Genomic DNA, 24,897 nt, shown 5'->3' with positions numbered 1-24,897 from the left:
TTAATTAAAGCACACATCAACTCTTCCAGTATTAATTGCTCCAATTTTATAATCCAGAAGCAGAATCAGGTAGCTGCTCACGCAAATATGTGATGGAGTCAGGATTCCAAACCAGGCTTGATTCCACAGCAATTCTCTTTTCCCTATACCAATATTTCCCAAAGGGTGACCACGCAGCTAATTCACCAACTGAAACTTTTAAAGTTATATTTTAATATTAGATTTTTACTTTATGACTATAAAAACTGTATTAACACATCTGGCTTTTATGAAAGACAAAAAAAATAATCAAATTTGGTGAAAAATACTAAATAAATAACACTGTAGTTGTTACATAGATTCGGCAAAAATTGTAAAAGGGATTAATGAATAAGTTGACATGACACTATACTAAGACACTTTCCTAGGTAGGAAAAGTACTTGCTTTTATTTTCCTCTCCCAAAATTTAACTGTTTTTAAACAAGAAATGAATTCATGAACGTTATTAACGGTTGATCAGCATATCTGAAAAATACTAACTCTGACACTGTTACCACTGCAAATAATGCCTTTTGGAATTTTTAACAGCAGGATTTTTTTCCTTTAGTGAGAAATCCAGGATTCTAAGAAATTTTCTTTTTCCTTTTTTCAGAGAGACCGTATTTGCAATAATTATTACAAAAGGGGGAAAGGGCTATTTTAGTGTTGTGAGCTGGCTGTTGCCACACAAAGAACCAGTGACCATAAGATCTGCAGAGTTAGACAAAAGGGCTTTTATAAGAGGAGTGGACAGAGCTAGAAAGAGCCTGGTGTGGGGAGGCGGGATAAGAGGACAGCAGATAGGACAGTGTTTTATTCTGACACCAGCCTCTTCTCCAGGAGAGCCCTAGGAATAGTGGCTGTCTGCTGTCTCAGGCTGAGAGCAGGCTCAAGCTCAGGGACCTCCTCCTGGCCATGAGCCTTTACAGAGTCACCCCCTACGCCAGAGCAACTCCCCTCTTTCTGTTTTTCTTCTCTTCTTCCTCCTCAGTCTGCAGAATCTAAAAAACATTCTTAATGTAGTTCTTCTATTATTTGGAGCATCTAAGAAAAAAATTCCTTATACTGCCCTTAAATACAAATCAAACTCTTGCTTTCCTTGGTAATTACTCCCATAAGGCAATGGCACCCCACTCCAGTACTCCTGCCTGGAAAATCCCATGGATAGAGGAGCCTGGTAGGCTGCAGTCCATGGGGTTGCTAAGAGTAGGACACGACTAAGCGACTTTACTTTTACTTTTCACTTTCCTGCATTGGAGAAGGAAATGGCAACCCACTCCAGTGTTCTTGCCTGGAGAATCCCAGGGACGGAGGAGCCTGGTGGGCTGCCGTCTATGGGGTCACACAGAGGCGGACACGACTGAAGTGACTTAGCAGCAGCAGCATAGTTTTCTGAAACACCTCGTTTTCCAGAAGTATATAGGAAATAAAGCATTCTTAGAATCATTCTGCTTGACCATTAACTATGATGTCATTTTTATAATGATGACAGAACTCTGAAACTTCATTTTCTCCCCTAATTTACCTTCACAATTAAAGTTAGTTAGTAAATACACACAAAACTCAATTTTATACCCACCTGAGTTAATTCAAAAGAAAGAAACAAAGATACCTTAGAGACAATATATTCCAGGATCAACATCTTAATTTACCTCCACCTCCAGGAACTATAGGTGTTTCCCAGTAACCAGAGCCAAACAATTCAGTACTTTTCACAGACATATTTCAACAACGTTCACGATGATGCTCTTTCTGCAATGAACAGGCCAAGCGCTCTGTAACTCTTTGGGCCTAATGCCATCGGTTTCTAAAGGTCACAAATACCTCAACAGGTTCTTCAGCTGAATGAGGATCTTGACGTATTTTCACAGTTATGGGCAGATTTAACACAAGAAAGAAAGGCTGTCTTGGAAGCAGCCTACCTTCCCTGCCTGTGTATGGACAGCCATACATTCTCTGTTGAGACAGCTGCGCTTCACCAAGCACTCAAGAGTCCATGTTCTCACCCGTGTTCAGCGCACCTATGCACCGGTGTCCAGATTCTATGGAAGCAAATGTACTTGTAACAACCCACGCAAACCGGGATGATTCACTGCGTTCACTCAAGAGTCTGACACAGTGAACAGCTAAGCAAACTGCCAAGTACTTTCCCCTATAGGTGAAAATGGAAGTCCAGAATTAATTTCCACCTCTTACCATTTTGGTTTCTTTTAAAAGCCCCCCAAAATATTTTTAAAGTATATGCTGTAACCTTGAATTTATCCTTCAACTAAAAATAAATAAATTTTTTTAAAAAGCAATTGCAAAAAGATGAGCAAATTAAACGTAAAACCACCAGAAGTAAGGATATAATAAAGACCAGATTTGAAGACTAGTGAAATAGAAACAGAAGGAGGGGCAACAAATCGAAAACTTGGCCTTCAGAAAAGACTGACAAAACTGGCTGCCTTTAGTTACACTGACCAAGAAAAAAAGACTCAAGTTGTTAAAACTGGAAATCAAAGAAAAGCACTACTTATTACTGACTTCATAGAAGTAAAATGATTATAAAGAAATATGATGAGCAATTATATGCCACTATTGGATCATTTAAATGGACAAACTTCTAGAAAAACAAATCTCAGAAACCAAATAAGAAGAAATAGAAATGAATCAATAATAAATAAACAGTTGAAACAAGTAATCAAAAACAACCCACAAAGAAAAGTACAGCCCCAGACAGCTTCACTGGTAAATTTTACCAAATATTTAACACCAACACCAATCTTCACAAACTTCTCAAAAAAAGAAAGAAGGCGAGAAAATTTCCCACCTCATTATAAAGTCATTATTACCCTGATATATCAAAGCCAAAGACATTACACAGTATTTGTTAGAAATTCAGATACAAAAATCCTCTATAAAACTCTAGCAAATTGAACCTGAAGTCAAGTCGCTCAGTCGTCTCCAACTCTTTGCAACCCCATGGACTATAGCCCTCCAGACTCCTCCGTCCATGGGATTTTCCAGGCAAGAATACTGGAGTGGGTTGCCATTTCCTTCTCCAGGGATCTTCCTGACCCAGGGATCGAACTCGGGTCTCCTGCATTGCAGGCAGACTCTTTACCATCTGAGCCACCAGGGAATCCCAAATGCAGGAGACCCTGGTTTGATTCCTGGGTCTGGACGATCCTCTGGAGAAGGGACAGGCTACCCACTCCACTATTCCTGGGCTCCCCCTGTGGCTCAGCTGGTAAAGAATCCGCCTGCAATGTGGGAGACCAGGGTTCGATACCTGGGTTGGGAAGAGCCCTGGAGAAGGGAAAGGCTACCCACTCCAGTATTCCGGCCTGGAGAATTCCATGGATTCCATAGAGTCACAAAGAGTCGGACACGACTGAGCAACTTTCACTTTCAAATTGAACCCAGCAACACATAAAAAGAATTACACATCATGACCAAGTGGGTTTTATCCCACTAATGCCAAGCTATTTAACATCTGAAAATCAATTACTGTATGACATAATTATCAACAGAATAAAAAATAACACATGATCATCTCAATAAACATAGAAAAAGAATCTGATAAAATTCAACACCTTTTCAAAACAAAAATGTTCAACAAACCCGAAGTAGGAAGGAACTTCCTCAACATCATAAATGGCATATACAAACATATCCATAGTTAAAACAATATTTAATGGAGAAAGACTAGACACATTCCCATTGAGACCAAGAACAAGACAAAATCGTCAATTCTTATCATTTCTATTTAACATATATTGGGGATTCTAGACAGAAAAAGTAGTCCAAAAAATAAATAAAAGGGATACTAATTGTAAAGGAAGAAATAAAAATTTCTATTTGTGCATGACAGGAATTCATTATACCAACTGTAATAACTAGTAAACAGATTTATCAAGGCTGCAGAATATAACAACAATATAAAAAAAAATCTACTTACTAGCAAGAAAAAACAAAAAAACCTGAAAAATTAAATTAAGAAAATAATCTCAACCCAAAGAATACAAGAACACTAATCCAAAGAGACAGATGCACCTCTGTGTTCACTGCAGGATTATTTACAATAACCAAAATATGGAAACATCTTAGATGTCCATCAACAGATAAATGGATAAAGATGTGGTGTGATACATGGACTATTACTCTCCTCAGCCATAAAAAAGAATGACATCTTACCATTTGCCACAACATGGATGGACCCCGACAGTGTTATGCTAAGTGAAATAAGTCAAAGAGAGACGAATGTCACGTGATTTCACTCACATAGACTCTTAAAAAAAAGAACAAAATAAAACAAAAACTGATAGATAGAGGTAACAGACTAGTGAGGGAAGGGAGTTGGGGGTGAGTGTGAAATGGGTGAAGGGGCTCGGCTGTATGGTGGCCAGTGGTAACGAGGCTTGCACTGCTGAATAAGTTACAATGTACACACACGTCAAATTATAACTGGCTCTGTAAGTTTCAACACGTGCACCCGAATCTATAAAGAGAAAATAATTCTACCTAGCATAGCATAAAAAAGTAAAATACTTAGGAATGAATTTAACGAAAGATGTATAAGAGCTATACTGAAAACTACAAAACATTGTTGAAAGAAATTAAGCACACTCTAAATAAATGGAAAGACTACCAATGTTCATAGATGGAAACACTTGTGTTAAGATGAAAATGGGAGTTCCCATAATGGAAATTCCCAAAGTGATCTACAGATTCAAAGCAATCCCTATAAAATCCCAGCTGGCCTCTGTAGAAGCTGAAAAACTGATCCTAAAATTCAAATGAAAATAAACCCTTAATGGCCAAAAGAAGATTAAAAAAAAGAACAAACAAGGAATATTCACACTTCCTAATTTAAAAAACTACCCGAAAGCTGTAGTAAGCAAGACAGTGTGATACAGCCTAAGGTGGACATACAGAGAGCCCAGAGATGAACCCTCACATCCACGGTCTATTCATTTTCAACACGGCTATGTAGCCTTTTAAGGGAAAAAAAAGTAAATGATGGTAGGAAACTGGACAGACAATGCAAAGGAATGAGGCTGGACTCCCACCTCACAAAAATGAACACAGAATGCATCAGACTTTAACATAAGAACCAAAGGTACAAACTCAGGAGTAAACATGTATACATCTTCACGACCCCGTATTTGGACACGGTTTCTTAATATACAACACAAAAGCACAAGCAACACAAGGGAAAAAAGATAAAATGGGGTTTATCAAGACACTTTCAAGAAAGGAAAAAGACAGTCCACAGAAGAGTAGAAAATATTTTCAAATATTTATATTATTTCAAATATCGTATGTCAGATAAGAAACTTGTTTCTAGTATATATTTAAAAACTTAAAATTAATAATAAAAAATAAATAACCCAATTAAAAACTGGGCAAAGAACCTGAATTGACATTTCTCCAAGGAAGATATACAAATGGCCAACAAGCACTTGAAAAAATGCTTAAAATCATCAGTCATCAGGGAAATGCAAACCACTTCACACCCACTAGGATGTAGGTTACAATCAAATATCATACAATAACAAGTGGATTGTTGGTGAGGATGTGTAGAAATCAGAATCCTAATAAACTGCTTGTGGGAATGTAAAATGGTAGCAGCACATTGGAAAAGAGCCTGACAGTTTTCAAAAAGTTTAAACATGGAGTTAGCCTTTGACTTAGCAATTCCACTCCTGGAGTATATACACCCAAGAGAAATGAAAACGTGTACATGCAAAAAACTTTACACAAATGTTCACAACAATATGGGTACTAATCAAAAGTACAAACAACCAAAATGTCCATCAACTGATAGATAAAATGCTCTATAGCCATACAATGGGACGTTTTTTAGACATAAGAGGAGAAGTGCTCACAGCGATGAAAATATTTACTGCTAAGTATAGGACACTAGAGAGAGAAAAAACCACCGATGGTTTGATTCTGTTTGTATGAAATATTCAGAATAGGCAAATCCATGAACAGAAAGTAAACTAGTGGTTGCCTGATTGGGAGAGTAGGAGTGGGCAAATATGAATGGGAGGTTTCTAAAATTATCATGTTGATGGTTAGAAAACTCTGAATATTAAAAACCAGTCAATCTGTAAGCTTCAAATACGTCAATTTTATGGTATGAGAACTGCATCTCAATAAAGCTATTAACGGGGGTAAGCTACTGACATCCGAGCGGCAGAGGCCAAGGACACTGCTGCTGCTGCTCAGTTGCTGCAGTTGTGTCCGACTCTGTGCGACCCCATAGACAGCAGCCCACCAGGCTCCCCTGTCCCTGGGATTCTCCAGGCAAGAGTACTGGAGTAGGTGCCATTACCTTCTCCGAGGACACTGTTAAATATCCTGTAATACGCAGGACAGCCCCTAATAACAAAGGGTTATCTAGCCCAATTGCTGCTGATGCAGTTCTTCCTTATAGGGGCTGTCCTCTGAGCAGAAGTATCAAGCAGCACACCGCCACCACAGTGACAATCACGTCTCCAGACACCGCGAAATGTCCCCTGGTGGCCTAATTCCCTCCCGTCCCACCTTGTGAAGCAGTGCTCGAGACGAAGAGGACTTTCCAAACTGTTTTTAAAACAACAGGTGAAGTTCTACGATAGAAATAAAGATCAACAAATCTGGTTACATTAAATTTTACCTTCTTTATATTTAAAAGAAAAAAATCTCCTGAGAAAAGCAAACACAAGAAAATATTTAACACTACCTAATGCTGGTGAGGAAATAGTGAACCTTTCACAAACCTTTGCTACTGGCAATACAAACTGATGTTTACAGCCTTATAGAAATCAATATATCAGTGTTTACCAAGAATAACAGAATGTTCATACCTTTTACCCATTAACTTATTCTGAGAATTTATGGGGGGGAAAAATCCTAAGTAAAAACTATGTGTACAAAGACTTTTTTTTTAACAGCAAAGTTCAATAACTAGAGGTATGATTTTAACAAAAGACTATGCTGTTATGAAAAAGAAGATATCAAAGACTACACAATAAAACATGAAGTCCCTGTGAAATTGCTAGGTGGAAAAACAAAAGTTTTATGGTCAAAATTACTACAGCTACAAAGGAATTACATGAAAATTGCTCTCAAATTGTGCATTCACAGTTTAAAATGCTGGAGACATTTTTAAAACACTTTTCTACAACTGTATTATATCCTAAGCTAACTTCAAAGGCTAATCTTTCATTTCCATGGTACATGTCGTGGATTATTGTTTCAGTCTTGGAATTTTACAAATTAAAACAATTTTAATTGTTCATCATCCTTAACCTCTTTGAAATTCTTCAAGGGTTAAAAATGCATTCCTGGAGGGGCTTCCCAGGTGGCTCAGAGGTAAAGAATCCACCTGCCAATGCAGGGGACACAGATTTGGTCCCTGATCTGGAAGATCCCACATACCTGGGAGCAACTAAGCCCAGAGCCACGACTACTGACAACTACTGAGCCTGTGCCTGGGAGCCACAACCATTAAGCCTGAGCACCCCAGGGCCTGCGCTCTGAGGCAAAAGAAGCCACAACAATGAAGAGTCCGAGCACTGCAAGGGGAGAGCAGCCCCCCGACCCCCTACAGTGAGAGAAAAGCCCATGCAGCAAGGAAGACTCAGCACAGTCAAAAATAAGTACTTTTTTAAAAAAGTTTATTAAATAAAAAAAAAATGCAGCCCTTGCTAAAAATCAGGACTCACTGCTGATTAGAAATATGCAAATTTTAAAAATGTCCCTTTGAGTAATCACAAATATATGCAGCCAAAATGATTTGAGAAGAATTTCCCATACTTGTACACTTTTTAAAAAATATACTAAGTTCTGACAACTTAAACTCAAATTTCTGCATTGTAATTCAAACATCAAAAACATATGGTAAACATTCCTGCTGTGTGCTTAAAAATTAACACTAAAGATATATGTCACAGGTTCCTGTACAGGTCAACGCATCCTCAATGCGTTCTTTAAAAATGCAATTTCTAAGATTTATAAAATATCAACAAATGCTTAACACCTTTATGACGGTAATTTGGGATCAGTACTGAAGGGGTTTTTTGCTTTAAGTCTACGCCTCTTATGAAAACTGAGAAAGCCAGGGAAAGCTCACTGGCAGCGTTAAGAGGAGCAGACTGTGAAAGGACTGCTGTATTCAGTACTCGCAGTCAGCCGGTTACACACATGCGCTTTATTACTAACACTGCCGACACTTCCATCTCTTCTTTGTCAACCTTGCCAAAATGAGTAAAAGAAGCACTTCGGCAAATGCTAATTTAAATAACCTACAGAAACCACCGTTAGGCACTGCTCCATGTTTTCATACAAATCACTCACTCAAAAAAATAAGATAGTAGAAGAAAAATCGACAGCAGTACCATGGCAATCAAATAAAGTATACTACAGACATTAAAAGAACTATAAGGTTTTTTGGTTTGTTTTTTTTTTTTTTAATGCAAATGACACTTTCTTACTGATCAGGCACTATAGCTATCTTTCTAGAAGTGGGGATGTGACCAGCTGACAAGGAGACTGGGTGCACAGTGGCAGGAAGAGGGTGCAGAAGTTCTGCAAGCCAGCCTCAGCCACTCCCCTCTGGATATTATGAGTCGTCCCTTTTAGTTTATGAACCTGCTGCCAAAGGAAGAAAGGGACAATAGGTATACCTACCACTGACCTTTCTGAATAACTTATTATTCATAATTATGCTAATTTACAAATAATTACAGGTCAAAGCTAAGTGATGAGGTTTAACTAAAAATATTTTAGCGCTTCTAATAAAGTCTCTTCCTTATCCATTCAACTTTCAAAAACTGTTTACACAAGATTTTTAGATCTCAATAAGAAGCAACACTTGGAAATAGAAGTATAACTTATTTTCTATTAACTTCTAATTTTCTAATTATCTTTCTAATATAAAAGCACATCTATTTCCTAATTTTAAAAAGCAGGATGACTCTTCATGGGAAAACCAGCTAAACCTATCTTTATTAAAATGTAGCCTGTTAGTTAAAATAGTGCCTACATTTTATTGTTCCACTAACAATTACCCATGCTCTAACTTTAAAAGCAAGCATAACAAATTTAAAAATCCACAATCACACTATAAAGTAATAGATAACTAATCGTGAAACAGTTAAATATAGACCTCTGGTGACAATATGTCAAATTTATTAATAAAATTCCACTAGAAAAGTATACCCATTAAAAACAATAACCTTTTAGTGTTCTTATAAGCCCCTTACTCAGTAAATTTCAGACTGACATTTTCTTTGACACTACTTACAGTACATGCATATAATTTCAGTTCATCTATTATTAAGCTAAGGTGCACACCATTACTTGAATAGAGAAAATCTCTTTCTATAATAAAGTGAGTAAAAAGACTACAGCAAAACTGAATAAAGACCAAATTTTACCTTTTCTGTATTGTAATACAGAGATTTCAAAGTAGTAAACAAGGGCGGGCAGCCTTTACTGAAGTTAACCCTCAGGAACTTATCCATTAGTTCTCTAAATTTTTCACCTAGGAATAAAAGTGTACTTTGTTAAACTTCAATTGATGGAAACAGCTCTCAAAGTTATTTTATAAATAAAAATAAAACTTCTTCAGCAACAACGATTCCCCTATCCAACACCCAAAAAGTTAGCATTGCTTGTTTGTTACCGCCAAAGAGTTTAACACCAAATATCTCAGTCGGCACGTTTATTTCCCCTAGGTATAGGTTCAAAATATCTTCAAGTAACACTTCAAATGACCGGCAAGCAAAATAACTAGGCAGTTTTGAGGAAGAGTAACCTACTTTGCAGTCTACCTTTCCTAATCTCACTGACCAGCACAGGCTCAACCCTACTATCTGGCATCTCAGAAGGCTCTCTGCAAACTTGAGAAAAGGGTTCTACTGTGACCAGCACCGTATGCAAGTAGCAGTCAAAATACCTTCTTAAACACTAACATATTTACAAATGTCTTCCAGATCAACTAGTGATTGACTCCATCATTCGTCCCACAATCATCTATTAAGCACCTACTATGTGCCAGGCACTGTTTCAAGTATCCAAGATATAGCTGTGATTAAAACAAAAAAATGTTTTTAATTCTGCCCTCATAGAACTTATTAACATTCTAGTGGACAAGATGGACAATAAGCAAAATAACAAACATAAGACATCAGTGTCCTGGGGCATGCTAACATTAGAATTAAATAAATACCCCATTTGTAACATTAAGTAAATACATCTCCTATTACTGCTAAACCCTTACCAAAAAGTTTTAGTATGACTTTTTAAAAGCAGAAAAAAATGAAAAACAAAATTAATTTTAAATATGAAGGCTCTAACTTTTTGACAGTAAGGGTTAACAATGTAAGAGCATGGATCTGGCCATGCAAAAAAAAAAAATATATAGGTCATGAATGGTTTAAGCTAATGTAAGACTACTGAAATGAACTTTCCTAATGTTTCTTTATGAAATCATGACATTTTACCAAAATACTCAACAACCCAAGTGGTTTTTATCTGCTGTGACTGACATTGTTGAACAAAACATGCATACTCAACATATTACAGATGTCATAAAGATTAGGAGAAATTCAAATTTTATTGGATTAAAAATTTAACATAAAAACAGGTTCAAGATTTGTTACTTATAAAGGCTGTTGTCAGATGATCTCTAATCTTTGTAACAGAGGAAGTGCTGGAAACATTTTATCTCTGAAACTATTTTTGATTTTTAAGGAAGTAATGATATATATTTAACCCAGAGTAAAATTTTGTGCAATCTTCATAACCCTGTGCAGTCTTGATAACCTTGAAATGCTGGGCTGGAAGAAGCACAAGCTGGAATCAAGATTGCTGGGAGAAATATCAATAACCTCAGATATGCAGATGACACCACCCTTATGGCAGAAAGTGAAGAAGAACTAAAGAGCCTCTTGATGGAAGTAAAAAGAGGAGAGTGAAAAAGTTGGCTTAAAACTCAACATTCAGAAAACAAAGATCATGGCATCCGGTCCCATCAGTTCATGGGAAATAGATGGGAAAACAATGGAAACAGTGACAGACTTTATTTTTTGGGGCTCCAAGATCACTGCAGATGGTGACTGCAGCCATGACCCTTGCTCCTTGGAAGAAAAGCTATGACCAACCTAGACAGCATATTAAAAAGCAGAGACATTACTTTGCCAACAAAGGTCCGTCTAGTCAAAACTATGGTTTTTCCAGTAGCCATGTATGGATGTGAGAGCTGGACTATAAAGAAAGCTGAGCACTGAAGAATTGATGCTTTTGAACTGTGGTGCTGGAGAAGACTCTACAGAGTCCCTTGGACTGCAAGGAGATCCAACTGTTTCATCCTAAAGGAGATCAGTCCTGAATATTCCTTGGAAGGATTGATGCTGAAGCTGAAACTCCAATACTCTGGCCACCTGATGCAAAGAACTGACTCCTTGGAAAAGACCCTGATGCTGGGAAAGATTGAAGGTGGGAGGAGAAAGGGACGACAGAGGATGAGATGGTTGGATGGAATCACTGACTCGATGGACATGAGTTTGAGCAAGCTCCGCGAGTTGGTGATGGACAGGGAAGCCTGGCGTGCTGCATGCAGTCCATGGGGTCACAAAGAGTCAGACACAACTGAGCGATTGAACTGAACTGGTAACTTGGGATTTTCAAAAGATTATATACAAAGTATGCCAAAACCTTCATTCTTTCTGGAGTTATTTCTCCACTGATCTCCAGTAGCATATTGGGCACCTACTGACCTGAACTGGACATCAAACAACAGACTGGTTCCAAATAGGAAAAGGAGTACGTCAAGGCTGTATATTGTCACCCTGCTTATTTAACTTATATGCAGAGTACATCATGAGAAACACTGGACTGGAAGAAACACAAGCTGGAATCAAGATTGCCAGGAGAAATATCAATAACCTCAGATATGCAGATGACACCACCCTTATGGCAGAAAGTGAAGAGGAACTAAAAAGCCTCTTGATGAAAGTGAAAGAGGAGAGTGGAAAAGCTGGCTTAAAGCTCAACATTCAGAAAACGAAGATCATGGCATCCGGTCCCATCAGTTCATGGGAAATAGATGGGGAAACAGTGGAAACAGCGTCAGACTTTATTTTTGGGGGCTCCAAAATCACTGCAGATGGTGACTGCAGCCATGAAATTAAAAGACGCTTACTCCTTGGAAGGAAAGTTATGTCCAACCCAGGTAGCATATTCAAAAGCAGAGACATTACTTTACCAACAAAGGTCCGTCTAGTCAAGGCTATGGTTTTTCCTGTGGTCATGTATGGATGTGAGAGTTGGACTGTGAAGAAGGCTGAGCGCTGAAGAATTGATGCTTTTGAAATGTGGTGTTGGAGAAGACTCTTGAGAGTCCCTTGGACTGCAAGGAGATCCAACCAGTCCATTCTGAAGGAGATCAGCCCTGGGATTTCTTTGGAAGGAATGATGCTAAAGCTGAAACTCCAGTACTTTGGCCACCTCATGCGACGAGTTGACTCTGGAAAAGACTCTGATGCTGGGAGGGGTTGGGGGCAGAAGGAGAAGGGGACGACAGAGGATGAGATGGCTGGATGGCATCACTGACTCGATGGACGTGAGTCTGAGTGAACTCTGGGAGTTGGTGATGGACAGGGAGGCCTGGTGTGCTGCGATTCATGGGGTCGCAAAGAGTCAGACATGACTGAGCGACTGAACTGAACTGAACTGAAGCCAAAACCACAGAAAATATCACTTTGGGTTGGATATACATGATTATTTCCTCAAATATCAAGACTAGTTTAGAAATCAAATCTTTCCAGCACTTGCTCTGATATAAAACAAAGGTTAACAATATTGTGCTAGGTGGTCAGAGACCCTGTTGCTTACTTCCTGTGTGACATTATCCACTCAAACATGAGGATACCACCACCAGCCTCAGGAGTACTCTTTCAAGGCTCACATGAGATGAAAAGTATAGAGTGTAAGCACACAGTAACCACTCAATAAATGCTGTCTATCATCACACACATTGACATTTAACAGCTGTTGTATTTCTAAAGTCAGAAGTGTTTCCACATGCGCTATCATCAACTGAGACAATAGGCATTTTATCTTCATGTCAGAGGCTACTCTAAAAATTCTTCAAATCTCAACCTATTCAGATGATACTAGCAAGATCTCATTTAAAAAACAATGCACTCCGTTCTCAAGTACCCACTACACTGAAAGCCTCTTCTCCCATTAAATTGTTATTTCAACTGTGCAAAAGGTCTTCTGTACTGATACAGGACTGAACTCCAGACAGAGTCCAGTGAAAAGGAAAACCAGGTACAGAACCACCTATGCTCCTTTTGTACAAAAGGGAGAGGAAAAAGGAAAGTTACACATAAGCCCTCACACACATACTTTTGCTTGCATACACACTATTTATTTCTGGACGAGTACACCATCTACTAGTCATAACGGCTGTCTCTGGGGAAGCAACCCTGGTGGCCAGAAGACAGAGACATGCAGAAGGCCTTTCAGTTGAAGCCCGTTTTGACCCTTTTATTGGGAACTATATGAACGCAGTGTCTAAACCAGAAGCCTATACTGCTACTCAACTGCCCAGTCACACACTATATCCCAAAATTACTATTTACCCATCTCATAAGAGAGTGAAGTCAAAACTATAATTTTTTATTTTAAGGAATATCTATTTAACCCAGAGTAAAATTTTGTGCAATCTTCATAACCCTGTGCAGTCTTGATAACCTTGAAGCGCTGGGCTGGATGAAGCACAAGCTGGAATCAAGATTGCCGGGATATCTGTATATTAAGAAAAACTTATTCACAAAAATAACTTCCCTTCTTCCTAATTACTAGGACTCCCATAGGCTTTCCTTTGGGGGGGGGGGGGTAACTATCAATCATTATGTGCCTATTTAGAACTGCAGCTTGTAAAACAAGTTTTCTATCTTCAGAGATGCTATGCTAATTCTTCACTAGATGTAGCAGATTCACATAAAAATTGATATTCCCCAAAACCACCACTAAAATAGTGAACAAAAGCAAGATCAGACAGTATCTGATAACCTGGAAATTTATTCTAAATAATTGTACATGTTCTCACTACAAAACAGAAACGATAATCATGTGACCTAATGGAGCTATCAGTTAACATTACAGTGGTAATATTGGAATATATAAATGTATATTATATCAATACATCGTACACCTTAACATACGATATGTCAATTATATCTCAATAAAAAACAAAACTAATCCAATGAAACAAAAATAAAATAGGAGCAAAATGTGACGAGCATTCTCTGTTTAACACTCTGGATCGTCTCCTTCCCTCTTTCTCCCTCCTTGGCCAGTGAAGACTAATACATCATGATGAATTAAACTAGGTATTTTGAAAAGCTCTGTTTTCATAGCACTTAATATTTCAGGCTGTTGAAGAATCTCCCCAGGACTTTGGCTGTGTTCACTAATCTGTTGGTAATAAATCTTTTTACTTAAAAACCAAATAGCCTTTTTCAAAACTTGTATCTTCAAGTCCCATCACATTTCTAGGAAAACATCTTACTGCCTTTGGTGATGCTGAGATACCTTTCTTATGACACATAAAAATATTTCTAAGCAGGCAAAAAAATTCATGAAGTAGTCACCTGTTGCACAGATTCAATTAAGTAGCTGCATAATTTTATATATGGTCCCCAGAGCTTTGTAAACACATGTTTATGTTAGAACCTCACATGATGGTTGCTGACCCTGAAGCCCAAGCCCTCAAAACCCCTCAACTGAGGCCTTGCTTGTAAAAAGACTCCTTTAGCATTTCAAACATAGAATACCTGTGGCGGATTCATTTTGATATTTGGCAAAACTAATACAGTTGTGTAAAGTTTAAAAATAAAATAAAATTAAAAAAAAAAAAAAAAAAAGAATATCCTAAAGGGTCCAGAATCATTCCATTTTAACCAAGATCACATTTTACAGTCAAAGCTGGCTCCAGGCTATCTTTCAGTAAAAATCTATTTCCTACCTTATACATAAAAGGCCACCCACAGTATGACTCCAATTACACAAAATGTCCAAAACAGGCAAGTCCACAGGCACAGAAAGTTAGACCGCGGCTGCCTGGTGCAGTGGTGAGAGCTGGGAGTGACTGCTAACGGGTATGAGTTTTCTTATTGGAGTGATGACAATTTACTGAAACCAGAGAGTAATGATGGGTGTGCAACTCCCTGGGGATACTAAAACACTGAGCTGCACACTTTAAAAAGTGAATTTTATGGTATGTGGGCTACATTTCGACAAGTTGCTTTACTGTTTTTTGTTGTTGTTTTTTTTTTAAAGAAGATACAGAAATGTGAGTCCAAGCATTTTCCAGAAAGCACTTTTACTAGGGAAATGCTCCTCCGAGCCCAGTACATTCCACCTTGGAAACTCACAATGTATCTACTGGAAGTTCCAGGAAATCCTGCAGAAACCTGACTGCTACATTTAACCAAGTTTCCCAAATTCACCTGACTGAAAAATATCTCAGTACATCAGCACTCTCCCCACCAAGCTTATTAATATCCACTTGGACTTAATGTTCCCTTGAAAACATTAGGAAATTTGCCTAGTTCACAAAGTCAAAACAAAACAGAGAATCAGAGAAATACTATTCATCATTTATGTAACTGAGAGGCACTATTTATTTTTAAATAAACTTGTATCTACTGTCTAATCCAATACATTTCTAAGAGGTTATTGCATATATTTTTAAAGTCAGTCTACTAAAAAGCTCTTAATTTCCATTAACCTTTTGATAAAAGGAAAACAACACAATTATTTAAACAAACATTTCCATTGTAAATGAGAAAATGCATAAGAAAATACATTCTCTAATGTAAAAAAGTTAAAAATAAATTTTTAAAAAAAGAAAAAAAATCACACACAAAAAAGAAAACACTTTCCCTCCTCACCCATGCTTAAGATAGAGATTTTTAAGTCACAGTAGCTTTCTAAGGTCTGACTTGTATCAAAAGACAAGCCAGAAGTCTCAATAAATAATTCATTATCTAAAGCACTTGCAACTAAAAAAAAAGATGACTTTCAGAAAAAGGCACATGATACCTTCTAAAACTCTAAGGTCCTCAAATCCTGCTGTGTTGGTATTTCTATTAAAATTGGTAACCAAGTATTAGTCAACCAGTCATATAAGCACCTATTATACGATATGTACTCAGCTCTATATACTAGAGGTAAGAAATGAACCCTTTCCTCGTACTTAAAACTTAGATTTACGTGTTTTTAAAGCAGGCAAGGAGAATTGGATGGATTTCTATTTTATTGGCACCTTTGAAGAATTGTGTAGACAAATCAGATGTATACAGCCTGCATTACCAAAGAACATATTAAATTTGTGATGGTTAGTTTTGGTTTTTTAATAAACATAATGGGTCACTATATGCAAGACAGCAAAAGAGACACAGATGTAAAGAACAGACTTTTGGACTATGTGGGAAAAGACAAGGGTGGGATGGTTTGTGAGAACAGCATTGAAACATGTATATTACCATATGTCAAACAGATGACCAGGGCAAGTTCAATGCATAAAGCAGGGCACTCAAAGCTGGTGCTCTGGGACAACCCAGAGGGATGCGCTGGGAAGGGAGGTAGGTTCAAGATGGGGCAACACATGTGTACCTGTGGCTGACTCGTGCCAATGTATGGCAAAAACAATCACAACACTGTAAAGTAATTAGCCTCCAATTAAAATAAAAAAATAAATTGGAAAAAAAAAGGGTTAAAAAAACAATGGAAATAATCTAAAGCAACTTCTAGAGGGAAATATTTCAAAAAAAATTTTTTTTCTGGAATACAGATGTGCTGAATGAGGTCTGTATGTTGTATTGTGTTAAACTGCAAATAATGCAATTTTGATTTATGCTGTTAGCAATAATTTTAAAAGGAAGCTGGAGCAAAAAAAGAAAAAGGCACATAAAATCATCAATGAAGTCATTAACTATCTCAAGAGCTAATATACTCTCTACCTCTTATAAGCTCAATAGCAAATGAATTCAGCTACACACTACAATTTAGATCAAGGTCATGAATATACTATTGTTCAATAAAAACAAATCATAAGAGTACATACCACAGTGCTCCAAATGACCTAAAGTACAAAATGGGGTTTTCTGTTTTTATTTCTAGGGATATAAAATACATGGCTCTACAAAAATGATAAAAAGCTAAATTCAGGGATGTGGTCAACTCTGAGGAGAGGGCCTTGCACAGGACTGATGACATTCTTAAACACTGTGGCAGGAACAAAGAATTCACAACTCCATCTCTGAATTTATGTCCTAAAAAAGAAAATCTAGAACTTCAAAACTTTTACCACTTAAATCACAATACCTCACATATAATTTCTCATGAATTCTATGGAATTTAATCTACCTTCTAAATATGGTGTTTAGTTTTTAAAATCACATAAGAAAAACCATTTTATATAGATAACTTCTGACACTTAAAATCAACATAAAGCTAAACCAACATAAATACTCTTAACAACAAATGTATAACAAATTAATAACTGATGACTCCCACCCCAAGACTGGTGTACTCTCTTCTAGAAACAAGTTTTTAAAATGTGATTTGTGTTGAGTAATTTGAACAAGTAATTATTAGTGTTACAAAAGATATCCTAATATTACCTGGGACAAGATTCAAAGGTAATCTTCTAGGTGAAATTGCTCTGGGGTGCTGCTTACTAATGTCTTCATAAATCTGAAGTCTCTCTTCTAAAGTGCCTATTATCAGTAAATATGTGTGAGATTCAAAGCATCAGAACTTTTATCTATGATAAAAACTTTAAACTTTAAACTTTTATCTAGGATAAAAACTAATAAACTTTAAAAAGTATGTTATAAATTAAAAATCTCACGATAAATATTAAAAATTCTCTCAATTTTTATAGGAAACACATTAAAAACTCGGTGGTACTGAAATAATATAACCAGTAAATGATCATTTTAAATTCAAAGTCAGAGAAATCCAAAACTTGTCACAACAGACTCTACACCCAACTCAAATCATATACACACAACACACAGAAGCAACATACTCCTCTTACATTCCTGTGTGCACAATCCACGGCAAAGAAAATGTTCCTTTAGAATGTATCTTACATAAATCCTCTAACCTAATATAACCCATATAAATCCAACAGAAGTCTATAGCACCTAGAGATAAGCTTAAAGAAGCAACAGTTTTAGGGTCATGACTGCAATATCTTAAAAGATAAGAATTAAGTTTCTAAGGTCACTTTGACAATTAAAATCTTCAATGAAACTGTATAATGAAGAATCCCATCAGTTCATGTCCCTGTTCAGGTGCCCAAGAAAAAGACCCCATTAGTACAGACTTTTTAAAGTGGCAATTACTTCACCCAAGTATTATGATATAAAATGTACTTCTAACAGAAAGCTGTATCTTACCTGTCAAGACCAACCTAACTTTATAGTACTAAATACAAGATATATAAGTAAACTAAAGTAACAATCTGAAGAATAGGTTCTAGATCTAGTTTATTATTCTAAAATATCTTGCATAATCTACAGAAAGACTAATATGGGCAATAAGATATTTACATCAAATTTCAAGAAAAAGCAAACAAACTCATTTTTAAACTATAAGGTTATAGGTGGATTTTAATTCAGACCACACATATGCAATTATTGTAAGAATAACCCTTGGTGCTAGCAGTCAAGGTATCCCTACAGTAAATGTAGTGTTCAGTATCAAGATTATAAACACAGAACTTTAAAAAGTCAAGTCTGGAACACATGTATACCTGTGGCGGATTCATTTTGATATTTGGCAAAACTAATACAGTTATGTAAAGTTTAAAAATAAAATTTAAAAAAAAAAAAATAAAAAGTCAAGTCTGGTTTTATTTAGACTTCTTCCCTCCTCCAATAGTATGTTTCGGAGCTCCAAAGTGGTTGAGTTTTTGAAAGTGGGATATGAGAAAAATTATTCTCACACACTGTTAATGATCTGGGAACTTCAGGAAATATTAAGGATCCTTATACTAAAATTTACAAGAAGGTTATTGCAAAATTTTAAAAAGCAGTTCTCATATTTATGCCTAATCTTGGGAAATGAAACAAGCTATGAGTACAAAAACAAATTTCCCACTAGCTCAGATAAAACAAGTCTTATGAACGTAGTTAAATCAAGATCAACCCACTTCAATGTCCTTTGTGAAGTCACGTGTTGGAGCTCCAGAACTTACCATGGGGGAGAAAAGGTTCTAAGGAACCGAGAACAATAATGGAATTAGTTTCATAATCAATGTATTTTATAGTGAGCATGGATCTTGACAAATGAAACACAATACATTCATTTTACTAAAACAGTTATTAATGTATGTCAGTACCTGGTAGTTTAAAGAAAAATCAGTTATCTCACACTTCCAACCTTCCGCCACATGACTTTGTCCCTTTTTTTTAAAAAGAGATTACTAATCTAACCAGTATTTTAATTTTCATTATTTTCTCAAAAACAATTATGTAAGGAACTTTTTTAATAATTTGTGATATTACATTTTAAATACAAACACAAAACTTGGATTTAAGCATACAGGTGACTAGGATAACAAAAAATAAATTTTTTCTTGAATTTCTTCCTACTGTAAATATGGGTAGGTACCTATTTACCATATTTTTTCAATTTAAAAATTTTGCTATTTCAATACCTTTGAGTTTCATAATTATTTCATACTAGTTTCATAATTATTTCTGCCATGTACTTACTTACCCGTGAGTAAATATAATTTTGGCAGTACTAGCTGCTCCTAAAAATACTTAATTATGAAAATATTAGGGAAAGTTTAGAATAATATTCTAGATTCTGAAAGAAGTCAAGGTTATCAAATTTCAAAATATGTATTCATATTCGGCACAAATTAGCCTAGTTTGAAAGTAACCCGATAGTTTTTATGCTGATGCGGTGTACAACATACTCTCAACAACCTTGCTTTGGCCCAATTCTTATGCTTAAGAGATTGAGAGTAACAGTCCTCTAATTGTTTAAAAATATTTAATAATTATGACATTTCCCAGAGAGGGAATGCCCATTTTCTTCCCCACCAGTCTAGTCATCTAAATTGGTAACTGACGATTAGGATGAATAAACCTAAAATTATCTGTAAGTGTTTATCACTGAAATATGTTAAATATCTGAAATTCATTTTCACTGCCATGTTTAACCTGCAGCTTTCCTAAATGGAAAAATAAATGCTAATATTAAAAATATACATCCTCAAATATGACTATGACTTTATATTTTACTACTTTTTACTATACTTCAAACACTAGTTAAGAGAAGGTAGGAGAAAAATCATTACATACTAAGTTGCAGAGCTTTTTCCAAGCCTTCATAATAACACCAATTTTCTGCATTCCGATCAATCAAGTTTTTGAATACTTCACTTGCTTCTTTTAATCGCCCCAATTTCAACAGCATTTCCCCTAAAATTAAGTTTAAATGTCACATTCATTTTACTTAAACATTAAATACCTTTCTGAGCCCAGAGATTTTCACTAACCATTATTAGTATAGTAGGTATTTATGAAAGACAGAATTTTATGTGCTTCCCTTCAAGGTTTGTTGCCATTGTAGTTTAAATAACTAAAGATTAATTCAGAGTTTGCATTCAGAAATGAACCTTCATTTACATATTCTACTAACATTCATTTCTGGCTCCCTCCCACACCCCAAATATAAATATGATATTAATTAGTAAAAATTTTTGCTATTTTGTACATTTTATACACCCTTTAAGATAACTAAAGACACCCTATTTACAGATTGGTAAATAATTCCAATGAAATATCTCTACCTTCCTACTGCAAGATTTTCAATGTACTTTTCCTAACCAATTTTTGGGCTGAACAATTCTCCATTTAATTCTCTTAGTGTCCTTTCCAGGTCACTAAAATCGGAGACGTTTAACTCACACAACAATAACACTAAATATCATTTCAGAGCAAGAAACTACACAAAACAAGTTCACCTGTGAGTCATCTCTAACACTCAGTTCCTTTAACTAAGCCATATAAACTGCAAGTGGGAATGGGAAAGAGCATTTAAACTTCTCAGATAAAAGCAAATCTAATCAAGAGAATGGGGAGAATCTTGAAAAAGAATATACCTCAACTTTCTATCACTAAGCTTTCCCACTTCCTAAAGAATCTGTTTCAAACAACCCTTTGAAATGTCTTCAGTCATACATATTATTTCAGCTTTTATCATCATCATATTATAGTGGTTATTATACGTATTATTTTGCTATTTACATATATTTTACTCAATCTCTAGAGTAAGACTAACAGGAGTGTGAGAGCAGTTCAAGGGGGGAGGGGACGTATGTACACCTGTCACCAATTTATGCTTATGTACGACAGAAACCATCACAATATTGTAATTCTCCTCTAATTTAAAAAAAGACTAACAGGTATAATTACAAATTTTACCACTTTCTAGCTTTGGAACCCTGAGTAACTTATAAAACTTTCAATTTCCATTTCCTTGCTTGCAAAATATCAACTATATCAGTCTATTTTTATGATCATCAACTGAAATAATGTACTTAAAATGGTCAGCACAGTACTTGGTACAAAGTGAATACAAATAAGCATCTACTACTTAAAACTATAAATAGTATGTCAACTATACTTCAATTTAAAGAGAAGGAAAACAAAAACAAACAAAAAAACCTGTGACTGTGTCCCATTCCTCCACAGGAGTAGAGGAGAGCAGTTAAATGGACAAAAAATGGCACGAAGGAACCTTAAAAGGATATTGCTAAGTGAAAAAAGCCAATATAAAAAGGCTACGTACTGTGATTCCATCTCTAACACATACTGTAAATGGTACAAGTAAGGAGACAGGAAAAGGATTTCGGATTGCCAAGGGTTGGAGCCAAGGAGAAAGAAGCAGGTAGAACACAGGATTTTTATGGCAGTGAAACTACCCTGTATGATACTATAATGGCAGATACATGTCATTATACATTTTTTAAACCCTAGAAGGTGTGCAACACCAGGAGTGAACCCAAATACAGACTACAGGCCTGGCGCAGGGAGGAGTCGGTGCATGTGAGGACAGAGCACGCATGGGAACCTTTGCGCCTTCCACTCGGTGTTGCTGCGCACCTAGAACTGCTCTAAACAATAAAGTCTACTTAAATTAAAGCAAACACACACACAAAGTAAAGGCTCTGAAATCAGAAAGGTATGTTTAGAAATTAACTCCTAAAAGGCTAGGCAACTTCAGGCAAGCCCTTAACCTCTCCTAGTTTCTTCAAATAAAAGGGATAATAAATAATACCCATGTTAGAAGTGATAAAGTATTCCATGAAATTAAGCCAGTTCAGCAATTGCTACTGTGAAAGACTAAATAAATCTTGGCAAGTATTTTTATTAAGCTTTAGAAGTCCTGCAACTATATGAGATTTTAGTTTTAAACTAATTTTTGATTTAAATGGGCAGTCTATACAATATTCCTCAGGAAATGGGTAACTGACTGATCAGCAAAGTTAAATATAAAAAAGAAAATGTTTGACTTTGTTGAATAACACTTTTAACAAACTATTTCTCAGGATTCTGTCTTCTTAATTAGCCCATAATGAAAATAAATGAATGTTGCTTTCATGATGATCCCAGTGTCACCTTTTACTAATCTCATTTTACTACATATGAAGGTAAGACTTGGGAGAGGAGGTGAATATGAAGGCAGTATAACACACTACTTTAGAAAATGGAATCTGGAGTCAAAATCCCTGCACTCAAATCCTGCACTACTCAGCCTAATTGGCTGTGTGACTCTGAGCAAGTCACTTAACCTCTCTGTTCCTCAGTTCCTGATCTCTAAAATGGATATAACAACTACATCATAGGTTGTTATGAGGATTACATTAATTAATAATGGTTTAATAATAGAACTGTTTAGAACACTGCCTGATATACAGTCTCACTTACGTGTTAGGACATGAAAGTGAAAGTGTTAGTAAGTCCTCTATCTTTGCAACTGCCAGGCTCCTCTGTCCATGGGATTTCACAGAATCCTTGAGTAGGTTGTAGGATACTTGTGAGAATACTTGAGTAGGTTGTCATCTCCTTCTTCAGGAGATGCTTCCTGATCCAGGGATCACACCTGCATCTCCTGCACTGCAGGCAGATTCTTTACTGTATGAAACACTGGGAAAGCCCAAATACAGCTTCTATTCTCATCTTTAATGAGAACATTTTTTAAAAAAAGAAAAAGCAATTCAACTAACCTTTAATTTCTTCCACCAAAAGTTTATCACATATTTGTTTCTCATATGTTTCTATATGTTCCAAAGATTCCTGAAACAGATCTGCCTCCCTCATCACTTGATTCTGGTACAGTATCAGTTCACTGTACTCATAGTCTATTTTGCTGGGAGGAACCTGGAAAAAAAAAAATCATCTTATTTATAGAATAACATAAAGCAGTTACAGATCTTTAACTGACTTCTCAGGAATGTCATTCACACAGACTTTAAAAAGCAACCTACAAGCAGTTACACATAGAAGAGTGATCAACAGCAAAGATTAATATATTCTTTAAAACAAATGAAGGGATGGGGATTTCTGCAAAGGAAGAGGTCAGCAAATCCTAGTACCAAAGAAACATAAAATAATGGGATTAAAATCCTAAAGAATCTTTCAAAAAAGAAACCTACTAGAATAAATCACTTTAGCAAAGTGACAGAATACAAGACTGATACATGAGAATCAACTGTATCTCTCTATACCAGCAACAAATAATCCTACCCCAAATAATTAAAATAATTTTACTCACAACAGCACTATAAAGAACAAATATTCAGGAATATATTTAAGAAACAAGACTCATACCAAAGAGTACGAAACATTCAAAGAGAAATTAAAGACCTAAATACATCAACAGACATTTCTTTCCATGTACATGATCAGAATACTTAATATTTTTTGACTCAGTGTTTTTTCTCCCACGTTGATCTAAAAATGCAATGCAATCCCTATCAAACTCTTAGTAAGGTTTCAGAAACTGACAAGCTGACCCAAAGGTTCAAATGGAAACCAAAGGAACCCTGCGTGTACCAGCAGAATCATAAAAAGAAAAACAAAGTAGGAAGACCTCAAATTTCAAACATACTACAAAGCTACATCAATAGAGACAATGTAGTTGGTAATGGCATAAGGGCAGACATAGAGATCAATGCAACAGAATACAAGCTTCAGAAATAAACCCTTATAACCTGGTCAATCAATTTTCAACAGATGTGCCAATAAGACAGGGTAGTCTTTTCAACAGTGATGGTGGAACAATAAAATATCCATATGCAAAAAAGTAACCTTAGACACATATTTCATACCATATACAAAAATTAACTCAAAATGGATCATGGACCTAAATGTGAGCACTAAAACTATACAAGAAATCTCAGAATAGGAAAAAAGTCTTCGTGACTATTTGTATAAGAAAAAAATTAGTAAACTGGATTTCAAAATTATAAACTTTTCCTCTTCAAAAGACATCATTAATAACATGAAAAAACAAATTACAGACTAGAAGAAAATATTTTCAAATGATATATCTGATAAGGAGCTTGTACTGAGAATATAAAAGAAATTCTTACAACTCAGTTGTAAGACAAATAACCCAACTGAAAAACGGGCAAAGAGTTGAACAGACATCTTATCAAAGAAGAAATATAAATGACTAGTAAGAACATGATAAAATGTTCAATATCATTAGTTTCTGGAAAAATGCAGATACAATCAAAACAAATATTACTACATACCCAATAGGAGACTATCATCAAAAAATTGAACAGTAAC

The 24,897-nt window shown here is 36.0% G+C and overlaps 1 protein-coding gene across 4 annotated transcripts in view; it reads right to left on the bottom strand.

Annotated features, from left to right (window-relative positions):
* Positions 1-24,897, bottom strand: part of NAA16 (N-alpha-acetyltransferase 16, NatA auxiliary subunit) — a 64,649-nt gene that overhangs the window by 24,485 nt on the left and 15,267 nt on the right. For all 4 annotated transcript variants that reach the window (XR_008700857.1, XM_055541959.1, XM_055541960.1 and 1 more), the window contains 4 exons: positions 23,328-23,481; positions 20,398-20,517; positions 17,698-17,793; positions 9,433-9,539 (listed from right to left, as the gene is read on the bottom strand). Coding sequence is in view for 3 of the 4 variants with exons in the window: in XM_055541959.1 (XP_055397934.1) it covers positions 9,433-9,539; positions 17,698-17,793; positions 20,398-20,517; positions 23,328-23,481 (477 nt within the window). In the remaining variant the exon portion in view is untranslated. The remainder of the gene's footprint in view (positions 1-9,432; positions 9,540-17,697; positions 17,794-20,397; positions 20,518-23,327; positions 23,482-24,897) is intronic.

This window comes from Bubalus kerabau, chromosome 12 (genome assembly GCF_029407905.1).
Source record: "Bubalus kerabau isolate K-KA32 ecotype Philippines breed swamp buffalo chromosome 12, PCC_UOA_SB_1v2, whole genome shotgun sequence".
Taxonomy (NCBI): domain Eukaryota; kingdom Metazoa; phylum Chordata; class Mammalia; order Artiodactyla; family Bovidae; genus Bubalus; species Bubalus kerabau.
The sequence above is the reverse complement of the archived record's forward strand: the minus strand, read 5'-3'. Positions and strand labels throughout refer to the sequence as shown.